This window comes from Temnothorax longispinosus, chromosome 11 (assembly GCF_030848805.1).
Source record: "Temnothorax longispinosus isolate EJ_2023e chromosome 11, Tlon_JGU_v1, whole genome shotgun sequence".
Lineage (NCBI taxonomy): Eukaryota > Metazoa > Arthropoda > Insecta > Hymenoptera > Formicidae > Temnothorax > Temnothorax longispinosus.
The window spans coordinates 17647422-17674173 of NC_092368.1; the positions used below are offsets into that span (position 1 = coordinate 17647422).

A 26752-nucleotide genomic window follows, 5' to 3' on the forward strand; every position below is an offset into this window, starting at 1 on the left:
ACGGCCGGTCCCTTTGGGCCTTTTTGGGCCCGGCCAGCGCGGTCTGTTACGCCCATTGAAGAATGACCTTGGTTTACCTCGGCGCAGAGACTGTGAAGCGTAGAATAAAGAAATCTACAATGAGACAGGTTGGGCCTCGGCTCCCTTTGGCGAGGCCCGTTCTTTCGCCGCCTTCTTTCCCTTTTGGACGCGAAAGTGCTAATTATGCGTATTTTGTACACAGCATGCGGCTTTCCTGCCGACGATATCCGATCCTGCCTCTCCGATTCTCAATCTCGTCGAAAAGGGCGAGTATAACTTTTACAATTGCGATTAATAATTGTTGCTCGCAGACAAACTGTAAACGCGAATTCATTGTTTGCTATCTACGAATATATTTTTATTAGCCCGATACAGGAGACCCAAGGCATATACCGGAGTGCGTCTACCGGCGCGATTGCCGGTGAAGCCTGATGGAACGGGGGGCCTGTAGAAGCGGAGGCGAAAGAATGGGAAGGGGTTAAGGCGGCGGCGAGCCATCAAAGAGGATTGTAATTAGTCGCGCATGTGCCGCGCGGCCAACCGGAGCACCAGACGCGGGAATCTCTGTTTTTTGCTCTCTCTCTCTCTCTTGCTATTTCCACCTCGAGTACCACCCTCTCCAATGTGCGTCTTGGGAGCGCGCAAAGTTCCTCTAATTGAGATCCGTTTCTGCAAAGGTCTCGGAACACCTACGAAACAACAACGGAGCAAAACAAACTCTCCGAAAAATTTTTATTGCACTTTATTAGGCTTCCATTCGTCAAATGTTTTTTACGCATGAAAGTGTGAAGTTTGTTCAAAAATAACTATTAGAACCTTATTCTGTCTCGATAAACATATATTATCATAACTAGATCTCGAAATTTTGCGTAAAAATGATGATCATTTCTAATTAAACGTGATAATTGTAATTATTCATATATTTCATGTATTTCTTCGTGCAATAAAGACAACTTTCTGTCAAAAGGTCAGCTCAAGTCACGATTTAACAGTTTTAATAAAACATATTTCTTATAAAGCAACGCGTGTTTCTGACGTTTCTGTTGCGTTCAAGAAAATCTTGTCGATTCGTCGATTTGCGAGATGTTATTCGCTCGGTTTGCCCGGCTAAACCGTGCACTCGTGCACGCTATAGGTATCCCATCACGCGTCGAAGTCACGTAAGGGATGAGATGCACAGGGTGGTATGGCGCGGGGGGAGAAGGAGGAGGGGGGGGGGGAAGGGAAACGGGATTGCATCGGCAGGCCGGCAGATACGTAAATGGCGCGAGGAAGTCTCTCATTACTCGGTAATAACCTGTAATAACGTAGATTTAATGCGTGGCTTCAAGTATATACGGGCTATAGGCAATCGTTCACCGCCTTCGGCGGTTTTAATGAATTGCCCCCTTCCACTTCTCACCTCCTCGCTTTGTATTGCCCACCGTTCCATTTCGGACTCGATATCTTTCCCGTTGATGGGAAACAAATGTTGAAGTTTAATGCTTCCTTTGATTTTGGCTTACATAGTCGAGAATTAATTGTGTTTTTTTTCTCTCTTTCTCTCTCTCTTCTTATGTGCGCGCTCGCATATATGCATGGTATGACGTATGACTTGGTACAGTAATATAAAATGCATTTTCTGGCGCATAATTGTAACGGAAAAAGAATTTTATAGAAAGGCAGTACTTTATGATATTTATTAAACTATTTAAATTTCTACGTATAATTCTTTTTTATTTTTAATCGTTTTCGAGAAAATCGTAGAGGGTAGTCGCTATAGATGATGTTATGTATATGAAAACGTGTGTGTGTAAAAGAGCAATATATACAAATATTATTGTATTCAATTTAAATGTTAATTTCAAATTTGTCATTTATTTATAGTTCATACCGCATATTTGTCATATAGTTTATTCTGTATATTTTCAACACATTCCAGGATATTTTTACGTTACAAACGTATCCTACATGTTGATTGATACAGCCTGAGATTTTACATTCTAGATAACGCATCATCCACCAGTCTAGCGAGTTTAGCATGAAATCGTGCGGCGTAAAAGGGCTGCGCAGGGTCACACCTCCGGAGATACGTGAACGACAGACCCTTCATTACACGAGCGAGACGCGAAAGCGAATGAGGCCCCTTAGGCCAGTCCCGAAGGGCCCTCCACGTATATTATACTTTATACATGCATCATGCCGGACGCGCGAAAAAATCGCCGCTCGTAATTTTATTCTAGCTTCTATCGACCCGAAGGGTCTTTGTATCGCGAAATTTGTTCCTTTAACGTCATTGGGCATTTTTAGGAATTTCGAATAGATAGATTTTTCATGAAAGTTTCGAACTTATAGAATTCGGGATCCTAAAAAAAATGTAATTTTGAATTGTCATATTTTCTGTTAAAGTCTGTTCAACTTTTTTATTGTAAAAACCAGATGTAATTTAAAAGAAGATAATATTTAATATTAATCCAGACTCCCGGGATTTTGAATTATAGATTATTTATCGTATTCTGAAGAATTTTTGTAATTCCGTCGCAACACAATGACGAGGCCGGGCCTCGACGGAAATTGATCGCTTTTTGCTCGGTCGAAGCATTTTATTGGCACAGATCGAAACGCGGGTCGTCGCGAGCCGAAAAATCGCGAGCGCAAAAAGCGCTCGGCTCCGTTCGGTCTCGCTCGTCATCGATTCGTTACGCGCGGCAAACTTCGCGAGACTCAACTCGCGTCGAGTCAGCATGTAAACATAAGAACTTGCACAAATGTAAAATTGTAAATCACTAAAAATATGTAAAAATTAAAAGAAAGAGTGACATCTAAAAATAGACTTGAAATTAATTATAGCTTTTACAAAAATCGTCGCAAGGAGATGATCGCAGTGTAAAAGCATATAGTACTTTTACGTAACATTATTACATCTTTTAATATCGATGTTTGACGAGCTAATATCGGTATAAAATTAAAGAGAATTAAAATTATGGATTGCGGTTTGATAAGCGTAGAAATTAATGTTATAAATGCACGCCCACCGGTATACAATCATTCACGCGAAATTATTTCGGTATATTTAATCTACGTTCATTCCACGTCGCGCGCTCATTCAACTCGCGACAAAAGAGAGCCCACAGCAAACCCCAACTAACAATAACATTGTATCAAAATATTATAATTTAAATTCTTACTCTCAACAATGTAACTGTTATGTGCAACATGTATTACATAATTACACTTATATTGTTGAATGGAAAATTATAATATTGCTGCGATGTCATTGTTAGGGTTTGTTGGTGTTTGCTGGGAGATGACCGCGGCGATCCGCGGACGTCCAAGAAGTTGAGCGCCGCTACGGATCATTACGTGATGGCGCGGGGGACCGCAGGGGTAGGACAGACGGGTCCGTCGAGCAGACCGAATCTCCCCTTCACGGCTTAAAAAGGTCAGCTGAAGCCGCCGCACTCGTCTCGTCTTGCCTTCAACCTTCCTTCCACTTTCCTCCCTTCTCTTCTCCACCACGACCCCGCCGTTCTCCTTGTCCTACCGTACCATCTTTCGTTCCGGCCGCCGCCATTCTCGCGGCGGCCGTTATTATCAATAAATTTCGTTTCTGTCTCGCTCACGTTCCATGAAATTATAAAGTTCGACAGAGCCGCGCGGCGGAGAGAGCAACGGTGGCGAGATCGACTTCCTTCATTAACCCTTAAATACGTCTTGCTCCCCCGCCCACTATATATAGACGGAATTACGGTCTTCTTTATCCGGCCAGGATCCGCGTTCCCCCTCGAGACTCGAGACCCGGAGTAATTGCCGTGCTCGCGTGAATTAAATCGCGAGATCATAACGAAATATGGAATCTAAATGATACACGCAGCGGAATATATATTAGTTTTCTTTATATAGGATTGCTTTTGGCGTTGTAAACATTTCGAATGCGCAAAGTGAAATAAAACGAAAGATACACTGTATACCCTGCGTGTTTCATAATTCGTGAATCGTGCCTATTAATTACATAAACTTTTCCGTAAACTATTTATGACGTCGATATAAATGAAGCATATATTTATGGATATACATTTATGAATATATACAGCTTTTGAATACTCTGTATTTATCCTTTTTACTATTCTCTGCTTTATTAACAAAGATTATGATTTTAAAATATATATAATTATATGGAACATAATATATGATCTAATCATTCTAATCAGTATTAAGATAAAAGTAGATAAAGAAATCTGTACTTTCGTAATTTTTTCTCGTTTTCTATATAAAATCGGAGTTCTCCTGAATCATTAATGTACCGTATGTACTGCAAATCTGGAAAAGGATTTTTAATTCTGTCAAATTAATACAACGCTACGTGACGGCAAAGAAATGCCGGTAAAACAGACGGCTCCAGCATCACCTTAGGGGATAAAATTGCTATTATATCCACTAAAAAATATATATGTAAACTTTGGATTTAATCTGTAAGAGACTCTGTCTCTTCACGCTCGTCGAAGACAAATGTATAAAAATATATTTATTTTTCTCATATAATTTTATGAACTATATCACACCTAGGTAATAAATATTTATGTAAATGATCTTTTTTATTTTAATTATTAATACAGAAAAATTGAATTACATATTCTAAATTATCAGGTTTCTTGTTGTCGATCTCTGGTTATATGAAGCCATGATACGGCCAGGTATTACAAAAGGTGAGTTTACTCTGGCCAGAAGAAAGAAGACGAAGAAGTTCAAGGTAGGTTAGTGTATAACGCTAATCAATTTATAAAGGCTACAGATAAAGGTATAAGCCTAAGAGGTTTTTTTACACGTGCGATTGCACGTAATTCGAGATGGAAAGATGCCATCTCGAATTAAATTTCTATTTTACATAAATATAACTTTTAAACGGTCCCGGTTTAAAATCAAATTTGCGTGCGCTTTTCTATTATTAAATAATCGCGATCGTAACTGTAGGTAAACCAGATAAAGACACGGGTAGGTATAGGAATATCATATATAGATAAAAATCGGGTAGGTAGGGATACGAATAGGTAGGAATGATCGAGGGAGTAATTTTATGATAAAAAGAAATTAATGTACTTTATTTTAAGAAATTTAAATTTATTTCTACAAAAATACAATAATATAAGGTTAAGAATCATGTTATTATAAAACATTACATTCTATTGCAAAAATTGTTAAGGTTCCAGGAGCTCCCGTTGTTTTTCTATAGATGTTAAAAAATGGCCTAAAACACGGTTTTTTGCACTTTTCCCGTTGCTTAAAAACTAGAGCCAATTTATTTTTTTCAGATTCAGATTCAGATTCTACGAGAAAAAATCTATCAGAATCAGTTACGAAAAGGAGTCTAATGACGCTAAGCGGTCGCGAGGTGGCCACAAAATATTAATTGTCCTCATATAAACAAATTGCATTCTGTAAACAATAAGTTTGCTCTTTGGTTATTCATTACTCTCTAATTGTGCCTTTTGAAGCCTCGTACTATGCCTAGATATACATTGTATAAGAAAAAGAAACGAAAACCATTGCAATTATTGCAAATTGAGCGTCAATAACAAGAAACATCAACTTTTGGGCGTTTTTCACATAACTCTTATTCCATTCCATAAGTTGGTATCTGGCGGCATTGTTATGTTATTATAAACCTTCTAATAGGAATATGATCACGACAAATTTTTTGCCGATTTTTTCTGGTCAAGCATTTACATTTATTGATATTCTATTGAAAATGGTCTCGGCCATTGAAAGGGACGTCAATACTCTATACAAATGTATTAATCGAGGACTCCACTATGTGGGGGATGGTAGAATGAGATAAAATGGTGAAATGAGAATGGTAGAATGAGATGGTAGCTGGATTTCCAGGAGTTTCCATTCGGAAAGGGGATATCCAGCATGCGCAGAGACACATTACGCAGTCTACGATCAATACACGCAATATTTTGAGGGACTCGTCCGGGAATCCGGGATAGCGCGAGCCATCGACATTCGGTCGGAGACGCACCCGGTCTTGCATCAGTTACGCGAGGACCAGTGTCGAGAGAACACGAAAAAAAGTGTACGGGCAATATATCGCATTCATATATAGGTATGTTTCGAAATTTATCTTGAATATAGGTAATACTGCTTGTGTTGTCGAAGTAATTCATTTTTTACATACATTTTACGACATATTATTTATCGTTGTCATAAATATATTGTTCTTAAAATAATAACATTTTAAAATTCGAAGTATAAGCTTCAATGGAAATCCACGAATATAGAAAACGTGCTAATGGGTTCTTAGTTAGCCCGTTTTCTATATTCGTGAAAAACATTTTAATTTCACTCTCTCTTCATAAATTCACATATATACATATACTTATGTATTAGTCTTCTTTCTTGCGCTTTTTCTATATGTATGTTTTGCATAGAAATACAATTTTTATTAATTAATTTTTTTAGAAATTTAACAAAAGAAATATTAACAGATTTTAGAAGAAATACTATTAGTTAGTAGAAATATTATTGAAATACAGTAGTAGAAATATTATTGAAATGAAAGATATGCTCGGCTCTTTTTTTACATTTTTAATGTCTTCTTTTAGGTGGATAAAATACAATTCAAAAGCACGGAAAAAAGAAATGGAAAGTTTACTCAAGGCAAACGGTTTTTCTAGTCGATACCGTATCGGAGTTTCATAATTCGAAGGCTCACTCAACGACAGTACTCTCATCAGGTAGTCTCGCCAAGAACTTTCAGTAGCAACGTTTGTTCGAGGTAAGCAATTCGCACGCGTCAAAATTAAATATTAAAGATTTGGTGATCATTTCAAGGATACTTAGGACCGACTTTTTCGTTATGTTATTATTTAATATCAGTTATATTTAATCGCTGCTCTTTCACTATTGCTTCTTTTTCCCGGTCTTTTCCGCGCACCTAATTGACCCTCAAAATGCTTTGAGGCCATCCACACTTTTCGACGAATGCAAAGACGCAAGTAAGAAATAAAGCGGACCCGTATCTTTGTGTGCGAATAATGTCGAGTGCTTGACCGACGATTTTATTTCTTTTACGCGAAGCTAATAGAAATGTTCTGAAGTTTTCTCGTTCTTTCACAGCATCGATAAAGAAATGTCACTGATCTCTATATAAAAGGGTAAAAACCACAGTAGTGTAAGTCAAATTTTTAAAAATATTTTCTCGTGTGCATAAATGGAATTTATATATTGTACAGATTCCATCTATGCACACGAGAAAATATTTTTAAAAATTTGACTTACACCACTGTGATTTTTACCCCTCCATATAACACTTGATGGCATATTCAAAGGAATTTTTATGCCGAATTGAAGCCATCTTTGATACAGTAAAATATGCTAATATACGGCGTTCTACTGTTGATGTACTTATACTGTTTCGAGTTGTGTTTTTTCAAGAAAGTACAAATAAGAAATGTCTACGCATCGGAAGTATTCAAACAATATACAAATCAGTTTGTGCTTACTGTCATGCAGTGAAAGGCAGTGCATATTTTATTGTATCAATAAAAATGGCTGCACATATCATATACGCCATCCAGTGTTATACAGAGAGCAGTGAGGAATGTTTATTCGCTTTTTATTGTAAATGTGCTTAAGGCTCCTGGGTAGTCACCGCGGCCATATTGGATTCTTTATGGCGAGGAAAACACCCAATTTTGTTGTGCATGCCATTTTCAAATAAAAAGACATTTCAATAAAACATCACTATAGATCGTTTCAGAACACTTCCGAAATTGGCCGAAAACTACCCCTTTCCCACGACAATAAACAAACAGCCATAAAACGAAGCCTAAACATACGGGAAAAACAGCCGTTTAACGACTATCGAAAGGAGGTGAAAACGTTCCTTCCGCATGCAAATCTTACTTTTCGGCCAATTTTACGACATTCACGAATACGTTAAACGTTAGAGCACAAGCACAGAGCGAATAATAAAGAAATAGCACGCACAACAAAATAGGTTGTCAACATGTCACAAGACAGAATTCTCCATTGGAGAGAGTGAGAGGAGAGAGTTCTGATTTCTGCCGCGGCGGTACGTCACCACCGTCAACGCAGAGTTCTCGGCTCAGGGACCAGGAGCCTTAAGAGCACTCTCTTAACAGCACTAAAATTAAATATTTGCACGGACATTGTTTCAAAAATACTTACAATGGAACGTTTTTGAACTGTCTCTCACCGAGTTTAATGGGCTTTGGATATTGTAACGAAAAAAATAACAGACATGTATTTTTTTATTGGAATCGAATTATGTTTACGGGTTGAAAAAATTCCTCAAAGAAATTCCATATATTTGATTACGAGTTAATATCTTTGAAATCGTGAGATATATGAAAAAATGTTATATAGACAAAAGGGTTACGGTATTAAGTAATCTCTGTAATCGGTAATTAGATTTCTTTAATGTCCTACTTCCATAGATATTATAAAAAGTATAAACAAAATAGTGCACAAACATGAAATTGATAGAACTAACAGTTTTGTTTTTAATGTATAAAAATGATTTTTTAGCGCTTCAAACCAAGTGCTCCTCTTAAACATGCTTCGAAGCCGGCAAAAAAATACGTGTTTTTTTACGCTTCGCTACTCTACAACATATCAAAATTGATGAGGGACAGTTCTCAATATTCTATTGTTAGAACCTTTATATTATTTTATTATTTAATATTGGTTATATTTAAGTCACATTTATTTTCTTGATTTGGCTTAATAAATGGATATAACATTCTGATAAATGTCATTTTCCGGAATTTTCCAAAGTTTGAAAATTTTATTAATTTAAAATTTTTCTAATTTTATTAAAAGAGGAACGTTGATGCGCTAATAATAAAGCTGATAATAAAAAATTAATTCTAAAAGTAGATACTCCATCGATGTTTTTAATGGAATTGGTTTTTAATTGGAGGCTTAATATATACATGTCACTCAGATATCGAATATTGGATCTGTGAGAAAGTTGCGAAACATCGAAATTTCTGCGAAGAAAAAATCGATTTTATATTTTACCTATAAAGAGTGACGCCGCCACTTTTTATTAATATTAAAATATTTTCTATATTAAGTAATTAGTTTTGGTTGATGGCTACTTTACTATATGGCTTGCTTGATTATTACAACAAACAGATTAAAAAGCAAAATTCTCCCTGACAAAGTTATTCACAATTCCTGAGGCTTTACGTACTATACGAAATATTTATTTAAATTGCCAATAACTGTTTAGCAGAATTGAATTTACATTTAATATTGTAAGACAAAAGAATTTTTAAAACGATAAAACTGCAATATATGTTTTATATAATATGATCTTACCTTCATATAGTTTACAAGTACAGCTTGAAATTACGAATGGTAAATTATTCGATTTTTTCATATAATAACTGCAGGCTGTTTCACAACAGCAATTTTTATTTAACCATACATACCATCTTACCTTTTCCCTGCTTACTTTTTATCTCGATTTATTACTTGTAAATCCCCAGTGAGTAAACGATATACCTATACGTTTTATACCGGCAAGCAAAAGCACGTATTTTTACACGGTATTATCTATCAAATAACAATATGTATAAAGTAACGAGTGAGCTATATCCGAAACGTGTCATGGTCAAAGTCACACTAATGAGTAATGAGTAATTAGTGTAACTTTGACCATGACACGTTTCGGATATAGCGAACAAGATGTTCCGATTATTCCGTTTATCATACATTTACACTTTTACATTTTATCATTTAACGCACAAAATTATCTTATGTACGCATACGATGGTGCCAGGAATCAACGTCTGGCGACTTATGATGGTTTTGTACTCGCTGAGGCTGTGTAAAAATATATCACTTGATAAGGATCCGATTAGGGTCGAAACGTTGTGATTTAATAAAGAATTAATTTTGACCAGTTGTGTCGTTAAATAATTTTGGATTGTTTTTAATATTTACTGGCAAAGAGAAATTATTGTTATTTTTAATTTAATTTGACTTTTCGTTATCTTGTTTACTACTAAAATCATCTTAACCGCATATGGGGCAAGATGACAAAAACGACACGTTCTTTTAAAAATTCTAATTTATTTAACAGTTTTTAACTTTTTACAGTTGATACAAAAGGCTTTAGTGAATCTAAAAAAAATAGGTCATTATTTTTAAATCATCACAGAAATTAGGAAAAATTGATAAACTATAAGGTCGTTATCTTACCCCCCCTCCCCTTCTCTTACGCAAAGATTACTTTGTAAGAAACGTACTTTCAGAATTTTCTTTTCAAAGGAAATTTCGTGGTACGTGCTTCTGTGGGTCGCAATTAAGCTTTACATCTTTTCGGGATCTCGTATATTTAGTAGGCAATCTAATTTTTCTTGGATTTTTTTTGAAGAAACCAATCTGATCACCTGAGTTTTGAATTTCGACAGTTATTAACCGTCCAAAAAAGTTGATCTTTAGATAAGTATCTGACGTCATAATTGTCATACTCCCGTGTGAGGTTGCTGATCCTCCATCGGGCGCCTCCCCAGGTGGCGGATAGGGGAAAGCTCGCTAGAAATAGAGGGTACCGGGGAAATAAAATACCCGGGGCGGACCAAAATCAGCAGGGCCGGTGTTTAGGCCTAAAGGAGGCAATCACTTCAACTCCAAAACACTCGGGAATTGTGGACTGATGACCCGCATTCCTTAAATCTAAGGTATCCTTACATTGCTCCTGAAATCTAACGTATTTTATACAATAGCACAGCTAATTTGGTGTGGACCGCCTTAGCTTACTGCTTAAAACGCGGTACATTCGTTGAAGTTTCGGTGTCGAGGAATGATGACGTCGACACCGCGGTGCAATGGCGGGCATATGTTTGAGTCTGCTTATGTCCGCCATTCATATTTACATTTAAAACAATATGTTATAAAATGTTTCCTGCTCATGTGTGGCAGTGTGGTCTTGTGGTAAAGCGCCATGACTCGTAACCTTTAAGAACCGGGTTCGAGTCCACCTGATTACAGGAATTTTTATATTCCAAACTGCACCCCCCGCACCAATATTCCAAACTGCACCCCCCGTGGGTCTCGTGCGGAGAAACTGGGCTATATTTCGGAAGAGACATTAAATTTGAAATTGGTCGTCAAGCTTGGGGAGCTTGGGAGTTTTGGCTCAATAATACTGCTATCACTAGTTGCAATATTAGTAAGGTGGTCTGTGCGAGTGCGAGTGCGAGTGCGTATTATAATAAATTGTATTGACCACGCATTAAAAGATACAGATACTTACGCTATTTATAATGACTCAGTGGATACATAGAATTTTTTCTTTGGATGTATGTCCTCATCCGAAACGTTGAGTGGCACATCGCGCATCTTTCTGTTCCTTCGAAACAGTCTGGTGATCTATTTCCTCAATCTGTCCCACCAGCGCCAGCGGTTTCCTGCGTCTACGTGGGGCTCCTGCGGAGAAACTGGGCTATCTTTCGGAGGAGACATTAAATTTGAAATTGGTCGTCAAGCTTGGAGAGCTTGGGAGTTTTGGGTCAATAATACTGCTATCACTAGCTGCAATATTAGTAAGGTGGTCTGTGCGAGTGCGAGTGCGAGTGCGTATTATAATAAATTGTATTGACCACGCACTAAAAGATACAGATACTTACGCTATTTATAATGACTCAGTGGATACGTAGAACTTTTTTTTTGGATGTATGTCCTCATCCGAAACGTTCCCAGTGAGAAACGATACATCGGATCGACGTCGATTAGATATCGAAATCTCAAAATCGATCTTCACATCAATTTTGATATTCAGGTGGTCCCAGTTTCGAGCATTCATCGATATCGAAATCTTTGAAAATTCGATATATTTCGTATGAGAACTAAAGCGCTTTTATAACGTTTTTTGATGTCATAATAGAGTCTGCAAACGGAGGGATTTCAACCTCTTTGTTTGAAAAATTATTTGATATTTATAAAAAATATAGCAATCGAATCAATGTCGAAACAATGTCGATCTGGTGATCCATTTCCTCAATCTGTCCCACCAGCGCCAGCGGTTTCCTGCGTGTACGTGGAGCTCCTGCGGAGAAACTGGGCTATCTTTCAGAGGAGACATTAAATTTGAAATTGGTCGTCAAGCTTGGGGAGCTTGGAAGTTTTGGCTCAATAATACTGCTATCACTAGCTGCAATATTAGTACAAGTAATTAGAATCAAACCCGCCTCGATATTGTTTTCCACATTTCTTGTATCAGTTTGTATTGTTCAAAGGTTCAAACTTGAAATGGAGCACGACACTTACCGCAAAGACAACCAATTAAAAGTCCAATTAAAATTATTATACTACATATAATATAAATATCAAAATTACTTAACATATCGAATCACGTCTGCACTGCGAGTCGAGCGGATTCGATATGATTGAGTCCACCTGATTACAGGAATTTTTATATTCCAAACTGCACCCTCCGCACGAGTGGGGCTCCTGCGGAGAAACTGGGTTATCTTTCGGAGGAGACATTAAATTTGAAATTGGTCGTCAAGCTTGGGGAGCTTGGGAGTTTTGGGTTAATAATGCTGCTATCACTAGCTGCAATATTAGTACAAGTACACATGATTTTTACAATTTTTCTATCCTTTAAACTACCTCTACATGCAAAAGCTGCAATGATCGATAGTATTGAGATAATTACGCCTATTGAGGCGTAATATAAAATTGAATTCAGATTTGAGTTTCAATGTTTAATAGGTCCCGTTGGATTCTGTAACACAAATGTCCGTGTGTGTGTGTGTGTGTGTGTGTGTGTGTGTACGGGAATTTTTATATTCCAAACTGCACCCCCGCACGAGTGAGGTTACATATACATTTATAATGACTTGTAATTTTGATTGTAATTTGAAGTTACGTGTGTGTACAAATAACATAACTTTTATGTTAAAATTAACATATAAGAAATGTTCTTTTTACATTTTACAAATGTAACAACTCAAATTTTGATTAGTATAATGTGTAAAAGTTACACTGTTTATGTGTTAAATGTAAATATAAGAAAATGTTATTTTTACATTTTAGAAATGTTAATTTTTTATTAATATACATATAAAGTGTTGGGTTTATAAATTATTACGTATTAAATAACAGTAACAGTCGCAATACTTGAAACAATTTTTCTGTCCGGACAAACACGTTCGAACACGATCGAGCACGCCAACCGACTCTACGAGTGACGTCAAAACTACGTCGAAATTATATGCGCAATCATCCCCATTTCTATTATAGAGTAAAATCAACACTCCTTTTCTGTAAATTTTTACTTCCATTTGTGTTAAAAAGTAAAATCAACACTTTTTTTTCTGTAAATTTTTATTCCCATTTCTGTTAAAGAGTCTGATTAAAGAGATTTCTGTTAAAATTCCTTTGAAACAGTCTGGTGATCCATTTTCTCAATCTGTCCCACCAGCGCCAGCGGTTTCCTGCGTGTACCCGGGGCTCCTGCGGAGAAACTGGGCTATCTTTCGGAGGAGACATTAAATTTGAAATTGGTCGTCAAGCTTGGGGAGCTTGGAAGTTTTGGATCAATAATACTGCTATCACTAGCTGCAATATTATCACACTCTCACGCGACAGATATTCTGCTATTCTGCCCGCTCCGCACTCGATTCGGCAGTCGCGTCGCGCGAAACGGGGATAGTCAGCCCCTCGCGGAGAGGGTGACTTTATTTTCCGACTTTATTTGTCCTTACGTCTAATGTAAACTCGTGGAACGCGCGTTCATCGGTCCAGTTGTTGGATTCTGTAACGTAAGGAATTTTTATATTCCAAACTATCTTTCGGAGGAGACATTAAATTTGAAATTGGTCGTCAAGCTTGGGGAGCTTGGAAGTTTTGGATCAATAATACTGCTATCACTAGCTGCAATATTATCACACTCTCACGCACGTACGCTGCGGGGCCGGCGACCTATATAAAAATTATTGGCAATTTTTCAAATTGTATTAAATTCTTCAGTCTTTTCTACCCCAACCAAATCTTAAAAAATTATGTATGAAATAAAGGTAGAAAAAACTGAAGAATGTAATAGATATAAAAATAAACCTATATCTCAAATATTGAGAAAGCTACAGCGTAAAACACACACAATAATATGTAATAGCGATGTAGTATATTTGCTGAGACAAGCAGTTTTAACTTTCGTGGGCTGTGATGCGAACGAGCCGACGATTCGACAGATATTCTGCCATTCTGCCCGCTCCGCACTCGATTCGGCAGTCGCGTCGCGCGAAACGGGGATAGTCAGCCCCTCGCGGAGAGGGTGACTTTATTTTCCGACTTTATTTGTCCTTACGTCTAATGTAAACTCGTGGAACACGCGTTCATCGGTCCAGTTGTTGGATTCTGTAACGTAAGGAATTTTTATATTCCAAACTATCTTTCGGAGGAGACATTAAATTTGAAATTGGTCGTCAAGCTTGGGGAGCTTGGGAGTTTTGGGTCAATAATATTGCTACCACTAGCTGCAACGAAAAATGTTTACTGTTAATCATTTCTGACCGAGTATGAAAAACATCTCGTGTTGCATTATAACAAAGTCAAAAAATACAAACTGCTTAAACACATTGTGTAAGGAGGTGGAAGTGTCAAACATAGAAATAATACACATAGTGGCGTTAATTTTTCCAGAAGTAACGTTTTCAAAGGTGTCGATAAGATAATATTTGTGGAATTCAAGCGTGCATACGGAAACACGGATCGCAAATATTCTCAAGTACCTGCTTTTTTTCTGAGCACGTTTTGCACAGCAGTCGAGCATCCCTCGCACGTCATTTCAACACTGAATTCGTGCACCTTGTAAACAGATCGCTCGTCAAACGTCGTTTACATTGTTTCAGACGAGATCGCCTCCCGAACAATTAGCTAAATCGACGCGAATTCGGCGTTGACACGTCGATGTTGAATACTAGGTGATATTCTTGTCATCTTCGATCTCATTACAATGGTTTTTGTATAATACATGTATGTTAATTGAGCAATTGCAAATATTTCTGTAAAACTTCTATTCTCTACTCTACATCGAATCAATGCAAAATCGGAAAGCGCAATAGGCAACATACATATACTGATACATATATTGTACACTTGACATAGAATTGGTCGAGACATAGAAATCTTACAGAAAAACAATTATGATGAGGTAAAAATGACAATATCAATCAGTATTCAATAATTCATCGACGTCAAATTCACGTAATCGTTCCAACTACGTGTTAAACTAGTAACCACATTGATATGGCCTTTGTTAGACTATTGTTCTCTCGTTTATAACGACGTCACCGATGAACTCAATACGAAATTACAAAGACTCATTCATTGTGCGATTCGGTTCATCTTCAATTTAAATGCTGCTTTTAAGTCAGTATTGACAATGTGAATTACATTTCACTTTAATTATAAAAAGTTTCTCTTGTATATATATATATATATATATATATATATCCTGTCTGTAATTGTTTGTGATTAAATCTTTTATTTTATCAAAAAATACATATATGTTTGTAAACTTTGTATTTAATCTGTAAGAGACTCTGTCTCTCATCACGCTCGTCGAAGACAATTTTTCTAATTCTATTAAATTCTTCAGTCTTTTCTACCCCTATTTCATATATAATTCTTTAAAATTTAGTTGATTAGTTCTTGAGCTATAACCGTTTGAAGTTACGAAGAATCCGTACATAGGAAGCAAAATGTCCAAGTTTCAAATTTGCTCTTTTTTATTATATTAGCAATTTTTTAATAATTCTATTATAATAATTCTTTAGTCTATTATAATTCTATTATAATAATTCTTTAGTCTTTTCTACCCCTATTTCATATAGTATTCTTTAAGATTTGGTTGATTAGTTTTTGAAATACAGACGTTTGAAATTTTGAGGATTCCGTGCAAATATAGGAGCCTTATAAAGCTGGGTCTAAATATGGAATAGGGGTAGAAAAGACCGAAGAATGTAATAAAATTAAAAATAGACCGATATCTCAAATATTGAGAAAGCTACAGCGTAAAACACACTTTTGTGAAAAATTAAAATCCTCTTAAAATCCATACCAGTCGACGGATTTTAAAAAAATTAGAGGAGAACATAAGTACTTTCTATGATACTCTGTTTGTGTGCAAAATTTCATGCGAAAACACACAGGAAGAATGCAAAAATGAGACTATAATATATCTGGATTACACAAAATCGAAACGCGTACACCATGTACATATGTTTTATAATAAGCTTGCTTAATTAAATTGTGTAATTGATAATGAATATTGCGTAATAGATGTCGTCAATATACTGTTAAGTTATATTGCTAGTTGAATTATATAAATTATTGATGATGTGTTAGTAAACGTATAACGTATATGCATTTCCAACGTTTTTGTGTAATCCGGAATTAATGAAATATGTTATATGTATACAATTTTATCTAATGCTATGTAATTTTGTATTGTTTCATTAGTTTATTATGTATTAGATTTATATGTATTACATTTTGGCATAGAATAAATTATATAAAAAAATAAAAAACAAAAACACAAAGTTTATATTCATGGATATGAGGACCGCTGCGCTGATTGGAATCGGCGGGAATGGTGGGGGGCCTACAGGTTAGTCAGTTTGCCGGAGATTCTGTTTTGAACTTCAAATTAAATATGTATAATTTGTTGAGAAAAATTTCTAGTTTATTTAAAGTCTCTCTAATATTATATTTAGCAAAAACGGAACAGCCTAAATAATAACTATTTTATATCTTATATATATATATGTGTTTCAAATATTTTTATATTTATATTATATTATTATATTATGTAATTTTACAAAAATTATTATAAATAAATAAGAAATCAAATTGTATTTTATGATTTTACATGTTTATTTTAGTAAAATTGTATAGAAAATAATTAATAGATAATAGAGAAATAAAAGAAGAAACAATGGAAAAGTTATCACAAAATATCACTTTTATGACACAGGTACTTTTCCCAAAGTTTTATTTAAATCAAACGAGTATTACAATAAAAAAAGAGAAAAGTCTGATTCAAGAGGTGGCAAGGAAATTTTCAAGCGTTTCAAAATTTCGTAATATATTAATTAATGTTCTTCATCAGCTTGAAAAGTAAATCAAAGTGACGTATATTATTAGTTAAAAGAAACGTTATGATACATGTTATTTTGACTAATTAACAACAGTAATTTATTGTAATAAAATGACTGAAATAAAACGTATGTAATAGAGATTGGGTATGTTATTGGCTCATATCAAGACACGCTTAGCTTGACTTGTTGTTGCTGCGCGCGTGAGACCTGTTTGAGCATGTGATTTGCTACCTACAATGCTGATAGAAGCTAGATATACATATACTTAAACAAAATTCAAAAATAATGTTTCTTGACGAGTTAGCGCTCTTTAATTATTTTAGCGACATTAGCGAATAATGGTAAAGCAGATTTCTTTTATCGACGCGAATTTATCGACAAACAGGTAAATGATGGCGGAGAAAAGAGATTGCGTTGCGCGAGGCGAGCATTGCATTATTGCGAGTTCGTGCAACGTGAAGTCATCTGCGAAACGATGGCAGAAGAAAAAAGTGACAGGTAGCGAATACTTATCATTGATAAATATATAACACATGTTACATATTTCTTTATAATATATATATTTTACATCCAGCTTGCATTTGTCATTTATGCGTAATGTACCGAGTAGTTGTAAGGTTGAGGTTATGTTTTTTGGTTTAATTGTTGACAAACAATTGAGAGAAGAATTAATTTTTGTGATTCAAAAATTTGAAAATGAAAGGCTTGTATGTATAAAAAAATTGGTAACTTATAAATTTTAGATATAATCTGAGAAATTAAAACTCCAAGAACTCATGGACTCTTTTAACATTTAATAATCGAGACAATACTGTAAAAATTCTTCTACAAATTTATATAAATTAAAAGTAGATCTTAGGGGGCTCAAATTTAAAGGATTTATAAAAATTGATGAATTTATAACAACTTCTCAAGATCTGAAGAAATAAAATGTATAACTATATGTGACCGTAGAATTAGAATTATTATAACCTATACGATTACGTTAAATTAGTTAAACTAATGAAAAATGAATAATTCTCAAGTCCAAGTGACAAGCCGGAGCAGACAGAGGCTGCTGAGGAAAAGAAACTGAAGCCTGATGACAAGATTAATCAAAAATCTAAGCAGGATGAAGCAACGGAGAAGGCCAGCGTATCAAGTAACAACAATGAAAGTGGCAATTGTTATTGGTGATTATCTATAATAAATCTTGCTGGTAATATCTTCCTGCTTTGCAATACTGTGACTTACCACGGAACGTACTTACAGCGGCAAGGATAGAAATCTGAACATTGTGGAATTGCTTTGCGCTAGCTGCTCTCGCTGGTTCCACGAGTCCTGCATAGGATATCAATTGGGTAAATTGGTACCGTTCATGATGAATTATATATTTGTGTGTAAGAACTGTTCGCCAACTGGATTGGAAAGCTTTAAGAAGAACCAAGCACGTGAGTATCGACTATAACATCGGTTTATACGATAAAATTCATCGTCGAGCTGTCCGTTAATCATGATTCTTCTGTTGGCGACTTTCCAGCGTTTCCTCAGATGTGCGTGACAGCAATCGCGAACCTGCTGCAGATGTGCCAAAAGGAGAATGAGCTGAAGACTCTTTTCCACAAGGATAAGGACATCATACCGTTCATCGATTGTCATTGGGAGAGCATGACCACGATGCCTCGCAGAGCCACTCAATCCTGGCATTCTACGGTACCTAATTAAATCTTTATTCATATAGGATTATGCGACAGACGCGACAATATAACATTGCGCGAACTATCTCACTTTTAACATCCGTAATTCAACAGGATTGTAATGATGAATTGCGAACTTTAAGCGATTCCGTAATTATATTGCCTTTTCTTTGACAAACATGATTGAAACATTTGATCTCTTCTAGATTCACAGAGCACTGATCAAAGACATTGGGACGTTGTTTACGATGGACGAGAGTACGCTTGAGGGTCAGCTGTTTGGATTGGCTAGCACTGAACTTACGTCAATTAAACCGAATTACGAAGCAATGATCAAGAATGGTCACCTCCGAGCGACAGAGATGGGCATTCAGCACGTCGGTATGTATTCATTACTTTTAAATTATTATCAATTTTGCATCGACTTTGTTAGATTTATTATAGTTTTAGTTTAAAACTTACCAAGCTAAGTTTTTTTAATACCAAAGATTAAAAATCTGTAAAAATAAAAAGCTGATTCCTCCTTTCTCCCATCCGCGTTCAAAATATAGAATGCGCGTGCAAAAATTGTGAATTGCCTGGCGTATCTTAATTTTTGCATATTTGTGTACATAAGTGCGCACACACACGTTATTTAATATTTTACGAGAAAAGTTTATTACTTTCGACTACAATTGGCAATATGTACAAAGAAACGTTACGATGTTTTGACCCTTCGGATTGGGTCCTTTTCAAGCATCTCGATAATAAAACAATTTGGTGTAAAGGTCGATGAGATAAGGTACATAGTCAATAAATGATAAAATCGATACCTAGTAAATTGATCTTTGTCACGAACCTGAACATCTGTATTTACGAAGATTTTACCCGAAATAGTTATAAAATTATCGCTGGAAGAACAATAGTCAAGAACAATAGTCAATAATCAATGTTAACAGAAAAATAATGAGTATATATGTACTTCGAAGAAAAGCGGCGATACTTTACATGCATGAGTCGGACACATCAGAGAATGCGTTTCATAAGAGGAGTGTGGCCACCGCCAAGAAACGGAGCACGACATTCCGCAGCCAGGAAACCGCGGAGCGACGACTAACGCGTGATTACATGTCGGAGTTCAAATTTATAGCAATAACTTATAGTGTACTTGGGTACGTCTGGAAAACAATTAGTACGCTTTTGAACTCCGACATGTAATCACGCGTTAGTCGTCGCTCCGCGGTTTCCTGGCTGAGGTAATATTTTTCGCAATAAATTCTTTACGTTTTTTAAACAATTAAATCGTGCAGATTTAATTCCTATTATATTTACACCAAATTGTTTTATTATCTAGATGCTTGAAAAGGACCCAGTCCGAAGGGTCGAAACGTCGTAACGTTTCTTTGTACATATTGCCAATTGTAGTCGAAAGTAATAAACTTTTCTTGTTTAATTATCATTGGCGGAACAAACAATCGATTTCTATTTAATATTTAATATTTAGATCCTACAAAAAAAAATTAAACAGATGTAATTCTTTAAATTTCCAATCAAATTTTCACTTTTTCCAAATTTTTCAGATATAATATATAGAACGAGTTTTGTGGTCATAGCTGCATAAATATAGATCTGTCACTTCTTATCTTATCACAAACGCAATCACCAACTCGCTATCAGGAAATTGCTCAAGTTCGAATCATGACGGAGAAATCGAGTAGACATCTCAATAAACTTTGTTCTGAGACACCTCGTTATAAACGCAACGTTACTTTCGATATCGTCAGCCATATCATTTATGTATCGTTATCTATACAAGGAATTAATCTTTGTGAGAATGAATTAGTCCGTTTAGGAAAAAAATTAATTATCGATTTTGTAACGTAATTCGAAAACGCCGAAAGGAAGAGACAGTGACTAAAAAAAAAGGGGGAAAGAGAGGATTAAAAGCGATATTGTTGGCGAGAAATATTGAGAATCAAATCGAGAATCGGATACCGTATTAAAATATCGTAATGGAACGTTCAGTGCCGCTTAGCGGAGGCTTGCGAGGTCGTAACGCCAAGCGGAAGCTCCCAGGCGAAGCTACAGGCACGGGTTCCGGGAAGAAGGGCAGAGGATCCGACATGACCGCCCCGAAGCTGCCGGCTCATGGTTATCCACTCGAGCATCCCTTCAACAAGGACGGCTACAGATACATCTTGGCAGAGCCGGATCCTCATGCTCCTTTCCGACAGGTATATTTCACTTTTATCAACGGTTCTCACTTTTATACAAATCATACATGTACAGAGATTAAAAAGAAAATCCATGCTAAAAACGAAATGGACGAGATGAAATCAATCTTCTTTCGTTGAGCGAAGCTTTTGATAATCGATAAAGAAATCTGTTCGGAGAAAAGCAACGATATATTTTTGTTTTCTTTTCCTCAGCAGATCAACTTTTCTTGCAATATGGATGTAATTAGGATTAAGAATCCTAATCTTTTGGCTGCAAACAGTTTTGAGTATCTGGAATTAAAAACTTTAGTTGTTTGACATTATTTTATATTAATTAATATGCAAAAGGTAAATTTGATCGTAATTATAGTGCATTTCCATTTTCTTTTATTGGAAATTTTTGAAAGGCAATTTCTACGTGTTATAATCAAGGAATTAAGATTCTAAATTTGAATGAACAATGTCCGTTTCAAACGGTGTTCTCTAAATTCCCTGAATACCTTTAATTTGTGTTCAGGAATTCGACGAAAGTAGCGATTGGGCTGGTAAACCTATACCCGGATGGCTCTATCGTGCTCTTAGCCCGAGTACGGTCTTGCTGGCGTTGCACGATCGTGCGCCGCAGCTCAAAGTGTCTGAGGACAGATTGGCGGTCACTGGAGAAAAGGGATATTGTATGATCAGAGCCACGCACAGTAAGAACGCTATCTTTTTATCGATTTGCTTAAACGGTAGCGCCCTTTTCTGCCATCAGGGAGTGAATATTGAATTTGGCTAAGAATTGCATATCGATATCGTGTATATGTGTATTTTTACAAAGTTACAATATTAAAAATCTTTAATTGTACAGATATTTGATGTCAAATACGAGCGTATAATCGGAATATATTCTCTAATATCGATTATATACATAATTTACCGATAATTTGAAATGATTCAATAATGTAATAGTAATAATATACTATTGTTATAGTAGCTGTCAGTATTAGTGGGAAAAAGAAAATTATACACATTGGTATTTTTTGTATTGTTTTTAATTCCCATTTTAATGACGTTTGCATTTTATTTTTTTATCTCATGCATCTAGAATGTCTGCTATAGTCGATTGGTGATGTTTCGTATAGATTATCTAATTACATATGTTAACGTGTTACAGACGTAAGTAGGGGTGCTTGGTACTGGGAAGCTACGATTGAAGAGATGCCGGAGGGGTCCGCGACGAGACTCGGATGGGGACAGGAATATGCAAACTTGCAAGCTCCGCTTGGCTACGACAAGTTTGGTTACTCATGGAGATCCAGGTTATTATATAACTCGATGGTTTAGGTCTTTAGGTATAGATACACTCTCTGTCTCGCTGCTCGTGGTCGCGGGCACGTGTACACTCGGCCATGTCTCTTGACAATAATGATTATACTATAGTAAATTGAAAAAATCTTATCAATTAGAAATTCATTATTTTTCACTCTTGCTCTGACAGATAAATATATAAAATGCACAGCAATCGATTTATTGGAAAATATTAATGTTTATTAGAACTCTTCTATTTTTCTTTTTACGTAATAAGAAAAATGTGTATTTCTTTGAAATTGTGAATCACCTTTCCTTCAAGAAAAGGAAAAAATAATTTTGATAAATTTTTAACAGAAAAGGAACACGGTTTCACGAAAGTCGCGGCAAGCATTATAATGACAGTTACGGCGAGGGTGATACCTTGGGCTTCCTCATAATTCTTCCGGACACACATGATGCATCGCACATTCCGAATACTTATAAAGACAGAGTGAGTACAGTAAGCCATTTAAACAGATTAAATTATATTAAATAAATGAGTATGTTATATGTATATGTACTCAAAATTATTCAATCACCGAAATGTCTCGAAAACTGAGACTAAGATTGCAAAATATTATAACAACTTAATTATTTCAGAATATATATAATTTCTGAAATAATTAAGTTGTTATATTTTTCGTATGCTTTTGTTATTAAAATGTCTTGCATGTAATGTAAAAATAAACTTCTTATAAAATATATCTGTACATTATTTTGTATTTTTCGATTTGTGAATTAGCCTTTAGTAAAGTTCAAGAGCCACTTATATTACGAGGAGAAGGACCAAGTGCAGGAAGCCCTGAAAGCTCTGCGACCTTTAGAGGGCAGCAAAATTGTATTTTACAAAAACGGAATCAACCAAGGTGATGCCTTCATCGATATCAACAAGGGCGCTTATTATCCAGGGATATCACTTTATAAAAGTGCGATGGTGTCCGTGAATTTTGGGCCGAATTTTAAACATTCTCCGATGGACGTTACATTTAGAGGCGTAAGTAAACATTTCTCACATTTCTTACTGCTACTTTACAATCGATAATGCTAATTCACAATCGTAAATCGAGGTCCTTTTTTTATATAAGTAAGACATGGCTAAACATATAGAATTTCCAATTCATATTGACCTAAAGGAAAAGTAAACTTTACGTTCACATTATTCAGCATATGTGCAATTCTCTCTCTTACGTACCTTAATTATCTAATTTTAAATTTTACAAGGATACAACAATTTTCTATAATTCTATAGTATCGTCGTTAATTCTTGCTAATATTAACGACATTATACAATTATTACAGATGCATGAGAAGGCAGAGGAAGCGATAGCCGAGCAGTCAATGGCGGACATACTTTATCTTACCGAAAACGAGGGAAAATTAAGACTGGATACATTCGTATTATGACATTAGTGCATCTTTTTATTTTTGTCGTTTTAGTTATACATTATGCAATTGCTACGATTGCAGGGATTGGCACAACAATACGTGGCCCAATTAAAGAAAAAAAAAGCAAATTATGAGAGATTTTTTACTTGCACTTATTCGTATGTGCGTGCGCACTCTAAAAGTTCTCATATTTTTAGTATATGGCAAAATAAGTTCAGAGAAACAATGAAGCGGAGAATAGTGAATTTCACCAATTATTTATAACTCACTTCTTTCATATCGAATTTGCACCACTTTATTGTTGAACCAAAACCTTGCAATGGATTCAGTGTAACAACGGTCGAGAAGATAATTCAGGTAATGTATTTTGAGATGAGAAAAAGAATAGAAAGTCAAGATTGATGAAATGAAATTTCAATTACCGTATGGTACGTACTGAACTGTTAAATTTTTTATTGGTTTGATCTGTATCACGATATAAATAATTTGACTTCGTTCTATTCTACGTTCCAATTTTACGAATTGAAAAGTTTCATCATCTGACTTTGTTTGGTGTACAGAGGACGTTTCATGCATAATGATCTCGCTTAATAAAAGAAAAAATATTTATGTAAATCGCAGCGGAATATGTGTTTATTATGCGACACTTGTACTATATAAATTATTTACGCAACTTAAGTTATTACCCTTATATGTATAATTAATCGTTATAAATTATCACATGATATTACTTTCCGAAACCGCCTCTGCAAGCAGGACTCGCAGTCACCGTATTACTTGTTTCCCATTGCTCTGGTGTTTTCGCCTTGAAGACAACAATAATATAAATAACAACATAGCAATAATATAAACTTTTTTACCTAGCCCATTTTAAAGGGCATAATTCTCTCGCGCTAATAGCGAAAGATCAGTTAATAAATAATAGCCATCACTTACTACAATTGATAGAGCATGTACGCCTCCTTGCAGTTCCGCTTGCAACAACTGGTTTATCATTCGGTGTCGCTAAATTAATAATTGATTCAGGTGTCCCCTTATTTTGATTACGCGAATATATATAACATCTAGTCTTTAATCTCTAAATAATATTTTGACTCGTAGATGAGAATAATTATTTTTCTATCATTTTATCTGCATCAAATTGTGATATTATTTTCTTTGTGATTTTTACTTTCATATATCTTATGTTATGTTCTATCGTATAATTGGTTGAAGTGATTTTTCAAGTTCAATAGGTTTCAAACTAATTATAGCAAAAATTTAGTAAGTAGAGAGTGTGCAAATCGGTGGTACTTGCCTTGATCAACGGCTGCTTGTCAAATTTCTCCGAGACAACCACTACCTTAAAGTGCGTCTCAGAGTTCTTGGGAACATTGTGCATGTAGGACTCGTTGATGACGTCGCAGTGAAGGGGTTTCAGTGCAGCTTCCAGCTTTCCCCTGATCGAATTCTCTACGGGTCTGTTCGCAACTGTCAATGTTTCGCAACTGATGCTCATGTCTCGCTGACGAAACGTACTGTAATCTGTGCCATTGTTTTTCGCTTAATTAACGTTCATATTTGTCTTTGTTACATGGATAATATGCATTAGGTGAAAAGACTATATTCGGATGCTTAGCCGTCTAACGAAATTAAACAGTTGGACATTGATCGCTACGACAGTAGAAGTGTCAAGATGCTAGAACACAAATCATTCAAAGCGCAAGATACTAATTATAGCGTAATTTACTCCAGAGACCTAGAGAACAGTAAGTTGAGGGAATTCGACTAAATATTTCAGTAAACAAAAAATATAAGCAATATGATGGCACACAATTTGCTAATAGATTTAAACGGAATATAATGGCAGATCAGATTATATTATCAACCGCGTCTGCATTAAGTTTGTGTTCTGCCGGCAGTCTGCTGACATAATCTAACAGCAGAGCGTGCAAACAGCCAGTAGGAATCAAGCAGAGAACCTGTCACCTGTCAATCATTTAAATGATTACGAATCGGCAGATTCTGTTTGATTTCTGCAGTCAATCTGCCATCATATTCCGTTAGCAGATTCTGTTTTCACGTGAGTCTGAAGAAAATTTGTAACGGATAGGCATTGCAAAATCCTGTTTTCAACAAATTCGGCTATCTCTGGGATGGAGCACGTGTCCAGTTTCTCGTTGATTTTAGTGAAATTTTATCCACGTGTGTATTCTAGTGTGCAGAATAAGCGTGTAATAATAAAAATCGTCACTCGGCACCGCCGATAAGATTAATCGACCGTTAAAAGTGACGTTTTTTTAAGGTTAGGAAGTCATATCCTCGCGAGTCTTCCAATAATACAACGCGTTTTTTTATATATAATTATCTTATAATCACTTCGTCGTAAATGTAAGAAACAAATTTGTAATTAAAACGCGCGTATAACAATAAGGATGCAATAAATAAAGATGCAATTATTATCGATGCAAGTTTAGCTTTGGTTAGTCTAGCTTGAATTAATTAACCTTAATTTTAGATGTGGAATAATTTTAATCGCGCATTTGATATACTTACTTTTCCCGAGTATTAATCTTATCAGTCCTCTTTTATACATTTATATTCGTAGCTTTAATTAATATACTACGTCGAATATTCTCTATTCCGGAATCCGGAATCTATTCGAATGCCCCGTTATTATACGGATTCACCCTCTCCCCCCTCTCACGACTGATATTTTATTTGTGTATGTATTATGTATGTATGTACAAGTACTTTCGGACAAATCGATTGACTATTGAATCAAAAAGGTCTCGGCGGCGGGACCCTATGCATTTTTTATTTGATAATGCAACTAGCGTGTCCGTATAACGCTGTCTACAAAATGTTAGAGGGTAACCTTCGGCTAAACTCCGATTAACTTAATCGATTATTAATCTAACGTTGCTCGCGTGATTTTTACGTAATTGTCGCGTGGGTGGTGTACTTTATACCCTAACTTTACATCGCAATCGTCATTGCTCTCTTTGATGATTTACAATTAAATAAAGGTTGATAATAT

At 35.6% G+C, this 26752-nt stretch overlaps 2 protein-coding genes across 4 annotated transcripts; one reads left to right on the top strand and one right to left on the bottom strand.

Moving 5' to 3' along the window:
- The first annotated feature begins 10498 nt into the window (after positions 1 to 10498).
- Ash2 (set1/Ash2 histone methyltransferase complex subunit ASH2) lies at positions 10499 to 24348 on the top strand. Of its 3 annotated transcripts, none has more exons than XM_071792298.1 (11): positions 10499 to 10718; positions 18170 to 18316; positions 18396 to 18574; positions 18664 to 18836; positions 19027 to 19201; positions 20825 to 21033; positions 21533 to 21710; positions 22172 to 22316; positions 22663 to 22798; positions 23090 to 23341; positions 23647 to 24348. In XM_071792298.1, exons 3-11 carry the CDS (start codon positions 18502 to 18504, stop codon positions 23749 to 23751), a joined length of 1446 nt encoding a protein of 481 aa, XP_071648399.1. In that variant the 5' UTR covers positions 10499 to 10718; positions 18170 to 18316; positions 18396 to 18501; the 3' UTR covers positions 23752 to 24348. The 3 variants fall into 3 exon arrangements, with proteins under 3 accessions (XP_071648399.1, XP_071648397.1, XP_071648398.1); XM_071792296.1 differs by lacking the exon at positions 10499 to 10718 and adding an exon at positions 17529 to 17642; XM_071792297.1 differs by lacking the exon at positions 10499 to 10718 and adding an exon at positions 17736 to 17851.
- LOC139821326 (bolA-like protein DDB_G0274169) lies at positions 23746 to 26576 on the bottom strand. The gene is made up of 4 exons (XM_071792300.1): positions 26269 to 26576; positions 25031 to 25257; positions 24670 to 24738; positions 23746 to 24538 (listed from the first exon to the last, which is right to left on the bottom strand). The coding sequence occupies exons 1-4, from the start codon at positions 26306 to 26308 to the stop codon at positions 24461 to 24463; spliced, it is 414 nt and encodes a 137-aa protein (XP_071648401.1). The 5' UTR covers positions 26309 to 26576; the 3' UTR covers positions 23746 to 24460.
- Positions 26577 to 26752: the final 176 nt, after the last annotated feature.